This window comes from Delphinus delphis, chromosome 3 (assembly GCF_949987515.2).
Source record: "Delphinus delphis chromosome 3, mDelDel1.2, whole genome shotgun sequence".
Classification (NCBI taxonomy): domain Eukaryota; kingdom Metazoa; phylum Chordata; class Mammalia; order Artiodactyla; family Delphinidae; genus Delphinus; species Delphinus delphis.
The window spans coordinates 166,479,456-166,488,453 of record NC_082685.1 but is presented as its reverse complement, the minus strand read 5'-3'; the positions used below and the strand labels follow the sequence as shown (position 1 = coordinate 166,488,453).

The window sequence follows — 8,998 nt, the reverse complement described above, 5'->3', positions numbered from 1 at the left end:
TGGAGCACTGCTGAGTGCTGTGTGGGACACCCACACCCCACCCCCTTGGCCAATGCATACACTGTAGTTGGGTGCAGAACCCTTTTATCCGGAAACTTTAACTTGACTGTAATGGGACAATGAAATATCTGCAATGAACTAAAGAATTTTAATCCATGCTTAATTTAAAATTTAGAAGTTTATCCCTCCAAACACCCCCCCAAAACCCTACTTAAGTTTCTTTTTTTACATCTTTATTCCTTTATTTAAAAAATTATAATATATACGTGTATGTGTATATATATATATATATATATATATATACATATATATATATATATATATAAAGCTCCTATACCGATACAAAATATTATTAACTAAAGGGTTATTTTTGCATAAGTCTACAGTTATAAATGTTTACATCCAAAGTACTAGTCTATTTTTCACTGCTCCTTTTCCTTACCATATATTACTTCCTCTAACAAAATACAAAAGAAAAAACCGGCAGATAAAATTTCTTCCTTATATTTGTTAGAAGAAGAAACAAAGGTCTCTCAAGAATATATTTTCAGTTAGCAATAACTGTCACAACACACAAGACTTAAAATTATGACACTTACTCATTACATTCCTTTATTGTACTTGATCAATTCTGTTTGATGTATAAAAGTATCTGATACCAGTATTAAATGAAGGTTAAAATTAATTTTAAATTTGCTACTGATAAGCATACACATAGTATAAGGAAACTAGAGACCCCTTTCAGATCACCAAAGTACATAAATAAACGGCTAATTTGCAAGTTCTTTCACTATTTGAGTTCTGAAGTCAGTATTCATTCTTGTTACCAGTGACCACCAGAGTTTTGAGAAAATAGTTTTCTTTGTAAATATTCCACTAATTCAAGTCTTGATTTTAGCATCTCAATCTCGTAATAGGGAATCTGTAAAGAGAGGAAAATAAATACATCCTCATCCTTCATAATCTGAAATTACCTTGGGTTTGGTTACCCTTTCCGCCTACCACACCCTCCCCACAGCAGCATGTAGGCTCCCAGCAGGCAGAGATCCCAGCGGTGCCTGTGACGGTGCTGCCAGGTAGCAGAGGCTCAACAACAGGTAGAATGTCTAAATAAGAATCAGACATAATCCCTTCCCTCAAGGAACTTACAAGTTAGGTGCTTACTTAAAATATACAAAAAGTAGGCAGTAATGCTAAGCAGAACATGCAAAACAAATTGGTGCTCTAGTGCTGAGAGGGAGTCGACACTTCAGATTGGGGTGAAAGGTCAACCTGAGCTGGGAGTTGATGAACAGCCAGAATTTAGACACTCAGAGAGGTGGGGACCACCTGACTCGCATCGGCAAGGGAGAAAGGCCAGACAGAAGAGACCACTGAGCTGGGAGCAGAGGGCCTGGCTGCGGGCAGACCTCGAAGGGTCTAGAATGTTGAGATGTAGATGTAGTCTTTATCCCATAGGCAGTAAAGAAACAATGAAGGTTTCTAGGCACACACTGGCACGATTCACTTCAGGAAAATTAATCTGGGTATGTACAAGACGGAAAGGAAAAAAGTAACCAGACAGGAAAGCAGAGAGGAGATTGGTAGACAGCTTAGAGAATGGAAAGCTCCGTGGACATTCATCACGACTCATCACCTAAGACCTTGCTAAGTGATCTACGATGTAAATACAAATAAGAGTCTTAAACATTAAAAACCAATGAAGATCCTGCTTTTAATGGGTCATCTTGTACATTCTCGTCATTAAATCAAAGGGAAATTAAAACAGATATTCCAATAATTTAGTAATTCTAAAAGCAAAGTAAAGCACAGCTCATACAGAATTTAGGTATGTCTCACTTTTGGAAAAGAGAAAATTTGAAATTCGTGATTTCAAATTACAAATCAAGAGACTTAAGCCTAATGAACAAAGCTGGCATTTAAACCAGACTTAAGAGGCTTGGTCCACTGGGCTGGCATACTACTTAGTATCCTGGAAAAAGCAAATCTGAACTAGAAATGGCTTTTAGGAAAAAAAAAAAAGGCAAAACCATACCTGGACAACTTGATAACCAAGTAAGTACAGATGTCTTTGTTTAGTAGCTTCCTTTCCCAGTAAGTGTTTGCTATTCAAACAAAATCTTTTTGGACCATCAATGCACAGTGCTACCCTAAAAAACCAAAGAGGAGAGGGAAACTTAATTTTTAAAACAATCCGAAGTATTTATATGGTTTTAGCTGCCAGAGTTTATTTGGGATTTGGCTATTCCTTCGTGCCAATACTATTTTCAAATGAATCATGACTGTTATCCATTAATCTGTTGAAAAAGCACTCAACTTAATTAAATTAAGGTTCACAAGATATTACATGGAATTTCCAAAACTGGTATGCCATAGTGTTTTAATTTTCAGAAGCATGTCTACTTTTTTCACTTTCTTAAGAAAACAATCCCTGTGTATTAACCTCAACAAGTCTTATAACATATAAACCACAACAGTTTTCTTTACCTTTTATGTATATCTTCATCAGCTGTAAATGGTAATACAAATCCATCTTCATCTAATTTAATTTCAACATCTGGTAAGAGAAGAAAGGAAAAATTCTTCGTGTGATACCCTCACAAACACTAGCTTCTTTTTCTCCTTGTTGTTTTGATTTCTTCCATACTGCATTTATCAACTGGGCAGAAGGCTGCAAAGTAATGACCACACCAGACAATGGTGAGAATTTTAATTTAATCAGAGCTTTGCCCAACCAAGTCAGCTTTAAACTAAGAGGGCCTTCACTGCACTAAAACAAGGAGGGGGCCCTCAAGGTATCTGGGGCATGATGTGAATCACACACACTTTTACTCTCCTTATAACAACTGGTGGGAATAGTGAAGAAAATCCTTTGAGTAAAGTCAGACACCTGCGCAACTGGCACCTTGCATCCCTGGAGCTCCAGTGCCCAGGGAAGGTGAAGCAGCCGGCAGCCCAACTCGTGGGCCCTGGGCGCCGGCAGGCTCCCCCTTCCTTCCTTGTCAAAGGAGCCCATAAAGGAGGGGAGTGAGATGTGACCACCTGAAGCCTAGAAACACTGAGCTCACTGTCCTTTACTCATCAATTTGAAAGGAGAAGGACTTTGTAGTCAGCGCTGTCTGCGATGATGCAGACCCTTATACCTGCTACTGAGCACTTCAAGTGCAGCTAGTGCAACTGGGGACCTGAACTGTGAATTTTCAAAATTGGAATTAATTTAAATTTAAGTAGCTACTGGTATGTGTGGCTATTACATTGGACAGCACTGGCCAGGAGGATGAGAGCAGCTAACAATTACTGAGCACTTACTGTCTCCCAGGTATTAGTCTGAGTTACCTAATTTTGTCCTTAAACAAGTCTTTGAGGTTACTACTCCTCTTACTCTCATCTTGCAGATGAGAACAAGCAAATGAATGCCCCGAAAGGATGCCCAAAGGCATTCAGCTACTATGTGGCTAACATGGAGTCCTGACTCTTCAGCCCTACCGTCCACCCCTGTTCCAATTTGCCTTCAGGGAAGGGCCAACTTCATTTTGCTTCCAGACCTTTGGTGGCTACTAAGCCCCACGTGTTCCATCAGAGGACAGCACACTGAGGTTTAGTTAACAACAACAAAACTCCCTACTACTTACCTATCGTGTAACAATAGGGTGTTAACACTTTTGAAGCAAAATACAATCTTGCTCCTAAAAGGTCAATCAGTCCAATCATCACAGATTTATATAGCTGAAAATCCATGGGGGTCTCCAGGGAAGAGCATGGAGTAAGAAATGATTTCACTTGATATTTAGGAAGAAGTTTTGGACCCTAAAAATGTATGTGCAAACATGAGAAAGAAAAATAAGATACAAAATCAGAGAATAAAATGAAGGTTGCCTGAGTATAAAAGTCTGATCCAATATTACTTTATAGGCATGATGCTTCTCCAGGACTTAGGACAAATAACTTTCTCAAAATGACAACGCCAAATATTCTTGTTATAGTTCAAGCCCAATAGTCCAAAATATCTTTTAAATGTGTTTAAATGTAGCCAATGGTCACTGAAAGAAAGATAGACAGATAGAAAGAAAGAAAGAAGGAAAGAAAGCTCAAGAAACATCTTTGGAACTCTCAGAATTGCTTTAAGGGCCTTGAGGAAACACAGCTGAAGTTTTTAATAGTGGAAATTGGGATAAAGCTGACTTTTCAATTTAGAAAGAAAAGGACAGCTATGTAATAATGGTGTTAGCAGTTGGTTATCCATCTGGAAGAGGACTAAGAGTTCTGCCCCACATTACAGACTACAATCTATTTCAAGTAGATTAAAGATCTAAATATAGTATGGAAAACAATATTTTTTAAATTTAGTAAAATATTTATATTACCTTAGGAGTCATAAAACAATACGCAGCAGCCATAAAAAATGAATAATTTGACTACAGAAAACTTAAAAATTTCTGTATAGCAAAAAGGCATCATAAACAATATTAAATTAAAACTAAAAAAATTTTAAACCACAAACCAGGAAGAAATGTGTACAATGTACTTAACAGTTAATATGTTTTACAATGTGTTCTAGGACAAAAAACAAATACAAAAGAGAAAGACAAACAACCCTATACAAACAGAAATTAAGGTGTAACAAGGCAATTCGTAGCAAATGTAAGTGACCAGTAAACGTGAAAATATGCTCAACTTCATTATCGCTCGTTAAAGTGCAACTGAAGCATGTGACTTGACATTTCACTGAGTCAAATGACAAAATTAAAGGGACTAAGAACACACCGCAACACAAATGGGGACACATGGTCACCTTCATTCACTGCTGGTGACATATGGCATCTACAACTATACGGGAAAAAGAAAATGTCAGTCTATTGAAAATTAATCCAGTAATCCCACATTCAGGAATCTAGTCTTTAGATTCAAACAACAAAAAGGTTCCAGTATGACAGGATATGTAAGTATGTTTATGACAGCATGGCTGATCAAGACAAGCGTTTGAAAAAGCCTGAAAATCCATCAATGGTGGGACAGTAGAATAAATACCGTGAAATATCAGACCATTCTTTAAAGGTATACATTTGATCTTTACCTGTTACCCCCGAAGAATGTCCATGATATACTGGGAATAAAAGCAAATTGTAGTTTGAATAGTCCCATTCCATGAAAAGAGAGAAACTAGATGGTGTTTATGAGCTACTCATAAACCTGGTTCGGTCAAGTACGGAGAACAGGCAGGAATGAGCAAGCTGGAGGTACCATTTCTGATCCTAAACAACGTGCCTGATTAAGTTAGGAGAATGAATCCTTAGAAAGCTTTATACAAAGCTCGAACTCCATGTAAACTGAATTCTATCATGTCAGAGTGAAACTTCTGCTTGGTTTAAGAACATACTCAGTAATGGTTCAGGATCTGTTCAGTGCATAAATTCACACCTCTATATCCAACAGCCATGGGGAATGCTAAAACCCTTTAAAATCCCTAGAGAAAGTCTAAGAGCACTAAGACTCATAAGCCTGCCATACTTGATAAAACCTTCTAAGAATCTTACACCGTAGGAAGTGGGTCTTTCAAGGACAAGAACACAGGAATAGGGTCAATTTATTAGAGAAAAGGCTATCTGGTGGCAACTACTCCAAGTAAATGAAAATTCTGCTTTCTAATGAGGTTACTGAGACAGCTCAAAAGAGAAGGAACTTAAAAGATTCGGGAGCGGGGGAGGTGTTGGAGAGGAAGGAGGAGGCAAGAGAATACCATCCCTGTAGGGAAATAAAGCAATGCAGCTCATGCTTTTACCTTATAGAACGGGCATTCTAGAATCGCGGTTAAGAAAAGCTGGGTCAGTTGTGCTAGGCTCAGTCTGTCCAAATAGGACTCTTCACCTGAAATAAAAAGCATCCCAGTCATAGTTAAGCTTGAACTTTGGTGTGTGTAATAAGAGAAAAGAATATCCAGAATGCACATTAATTAATTCACTCCAGTAAGGTACTTTTAAATGACACTAGGAAAAGAACTTGTTAGAATTAATTATACCTTCTTGCCTCCCATCTCAATGAAATCTCATTTTGGCTTCCAAGAACGCATGATCCTAACTAGAGAATATAATTAAAAGTGACAAATGTATGTTAGTAGAATTTGTAGGAATTTCCTTTACCTATGGAGATCTAGATTCCGGCATATTTGGGTGGCTTTGAATTAAGATGAACATCTTCTCAAAAAAAAAGGAGTGATACAGTTGTTCTCATCAAAGACGCTAACATGTAACTGTGACACTGCCACAGCCATCACCAGATCCCTGCAAGAAGACTCAGTTTCTCAGCTAGGGCAGCAGAGTCTGTTTACCCGAAACTGTTTTCTCTCTCCATGCACTGTTCTAGCATTCTTTAATTCTGTGTTTATATTAGCATCTGCAGCTTCAGATTTCTTCGTTAGATCGTTATGGAAGAAAAAATAAAGGCAAAGAAAGCACTGCTCAATAAAAAAGGTACATATGTGACTTGAAAACATCACAAGTTCAAACGCTAAGTTTTCGACTTTCAGAAGTAATAACCAACTCACCTTGCAGCTGCTGAAGAAAATACGGGCTGAATATTTTGGCCATAAAGTTGACTGGATGGCATTCAATAAGTGAACATGAATGGAGAAGTTTCAATAGTGTTTTGGGTGGAAAATAATTGAAACGAGTTAACAGTATGTTTTCTAGCTTCCTAAATAAAGCAGAAGCATTTGGTGGCAAATAATTGAGTTTTCCAAATGGTTCAATTAACTCAGCAGTTTGATTAGGTGAAAATTTTTCTGACTGACAAACAAAAGTTTCTGCCACTGCATTGAGGATGGGTTTTGAAAAAATCAGCTTTCTACTGCAATACTCCATGACTTTGCTGACAACCTCGGGATCCAGAGTGAGACAGAGGGAAGCGACATGTTGCTCTAGGGCTTCTGTAAAAAATCTGTCATTGTACCCAAAGTAGATGAATGCCTCTAAGACTTCTTTGAGCTCTTCATTAGTGAAATGGGGGATATGCCTCACAACATATTTACCCAATTTTATAACCAGCGTAAGTGCCTGAGTTTGATCAAGGACCACCAGGGCGGTGAGCATTTGGCTCAGCAACTTAGGACTCAGGTTGGGAACTACTGACAGAGAAAAGTTATTTATCATATGTAAAAACGTCTGGTGTTGGTCAACTTTTTCAGGACATGCCTGCAGTATTCTGTAAAGGGTCACAATATCCTCGGGGGTAAATCCTTCCAAATTTTCACCTTGCAGTTGATATATAATCAGGTCTAGTGTCAAACAACCTGGACCTTGCAGTTTAATCAGACATTCCCCCAGGATACAAAGACTGTGAATGTCCAGGCTACCCATTGCGAGACGATGCTGGCACTCTGCCAGGAGGCTTAGCAGCAGGCGACTTTGGGGACCCACATATAGGGTCAGGGCTTGCAAAGCAGTCACCAAACCCGTGTTTGACAGATTTGAGGGGTCCTGTGCAAACTGATTACACAAAGCTTGAAAGGCGCTATTCTCCAGTATTTCTTTTGGCAACCTTTGATCATCATCTTTTTTTTCCATTTCACAAATCCGATGTAAGGCTCCTGCTGCCATAGTATCAGGCAAAGTCTGCAGTGTGCTTATATAATGTAAGACCTGTTCCGATGAAGTGAAGCTGTTCAGTCTCCTGTAAAATATCTGTTCATCCACATTTTTAACACTGTGTTCAGACCTGTCCCAAGCGTGTGCTTGAGAGAACACTGGCTCGCCAACTGGATGAAGGTCATTTCCGTTTTCTGAATGGAACTTTTTAGAATGGGCATGATGGAACCTGACCCTAACAGGCTCAAGTTGCAGTGACCAGAACCATGGACACAGATGCTCCTTGACTGTCTTGTGAACACAATTTACACGTTGAGTTTTCAGACCAGCCAGAGTTCCATGTATCCGAAAATCAGATAAATGACAAAGGTTCCTCCGCAAGGTAATTAAAGCCATGCCACCAGACTCTCAACTCCTCTTGATTTATAACTATGTTAAAAGAATAAAAATAACACGGTCAAATATACTAGAACACAGTTTATTCAACATCAATGCTTATGGAACTAAGGATGAGTACCCCAAAACGAATGATTCCCACTCAACATTTCCCACTCAAACAGAAGTACCAGAAGAGCAGCGTCTCTGCACCCTAGAGCTTAGAACAGCGGCTGGATCTCATAATAATCGCTCTCATTTGCCAGGCAATGCTGTACTTAATTCTCCCAACAACACAACGAATTAAATACTTCGATGTCATTTTAGAAACGAGGGAACTGAAGTACAAAGATGTCACGTGGTCCAGTTTACACAGCTATTAAGGGGCAGAGCTAGGCTTCAACTCAGGTAGTCTGGATCCTAAGTACGCCTCCTATGTGTTGGTTGATGGGAGGAATTGCGTTTCGTTCAACTTCCCCAAAAGAGGCAACGGGTAAAGTGGCCATTAATTCGGATGGGTCAAAGCAAGGGTGAAAAAAGCGCTTAAAGGGCCTTGAGGTGTTGGTTTCCCCTCAGTTAGGATCTTGTTCCAGGACTGAGGAACAAGAAGGTCTAGCTTGGCAGATGGGAAGAAAGAAATGTCAGTAGAATAAAAAAAGACGCTGGTCAACGACGGGGTAAGGTGGGTGGCGCGCCCACACCTGAACACCCCCGCTGTGGAACCTGGGAACACGAGTGCGCGGGACGGGAAGGACGGGGGACCCCGGGGACCGCGTCCTCCCTGGAGGGAAAGGACCCCACGGGCCGGGAGCCCCCCTAAACCGCCGGGAGCGGCGCCCGAAGAGCGGGGCGAGCCAGGGAGCGCGGGCGCCTTAGCGAAGCCGCGGGCCACGCACGCCGGGCCGGAAAAACCGAGCCCAAACCCGGCGTGGACACCTACCTGACTCGGCTCGCTGGGGGACCCAGCAAACCCTGAACGCACAGCAGCCTCTTGGAGCCCCGTACGCGCACGCCGCACTGGGGCCCAGCGCTTCGGCGCCTGC

At 40.4% G+C, this 8,998-nt stretch overlaps 1 protein-coding gene across 3 annotated transcripts; it reads right to left on the bottom strand.

Annotated features, from left to right (window-relative positions):
* Positions 1-503: 503 nt before the first annotated feature.
* Positions 504-8,974, bottom strand: FASTKD3 (FAST kinase domains 3). 3 transcript variants are annotated; one of them, XM_060009676.1, is made up of 7 exons: positions 8,896-8,974; positions 6,542-8,009; positions 5,780-5,865; positions 3,633-3,807; positions 2,488-2,557; positions 2,036-2,150; positions 504-922 (listed from the first exon to the last, which is right to left on the bottom strand). In XM_060009676.1, exons 2-7 carry the CDS (start codon positions 7,974-7,976, stop codon positions 824-826), a joined length of 1,980 nt encoding a protein of 659 aa, XP_059865659.1. In that variant the 5' UTR covers positions 7,977-8,009; positions 8,896-8,974; the 3' UTR covers positions 504-823. The 3 variants fall into 3 exon arrangements, with proteins under 3 accessions (XP_059865659.1, XP_059865660.1, XP_059865661.1); XM_060009677.1 differs by lacking the exon at positions 2,036-2,150; XM_060009678.1 differs by lacking the exons at positions 504-922; positions 2,036-2,150; positions 2,488-2,557 and adding an exon at positions 2,558-2,671.
* Between the last annotated feature and the right edge of the window lie 24 nt (positions 8,975-8,998).

Bases quoted from the DNA above. Each gene is read 5' to 3' on its own strand.
- FASTKD3 (XM_060009676.1), bottom strand. From the start codon at position 7,976: ATGGCTTTAATTACCTTGCGGAGGAACCTTTGTCATTTATCTGATTTT. The intron at 5,866-6,541 runs GTGAGTTGGTTA...TTTTTATTTCAG, and splicing joins TTTTCTTCAGCAGCTGCAAG to GTGAAGAGTCCTATTTGGAC. The intron at 2,151-2,487 runs GTAAAGAAAACT...TTGGTTTTTTAG, and splicing joins GATGAAGATATACATAAAAG to GGTAGCACTGTGCATTGATG.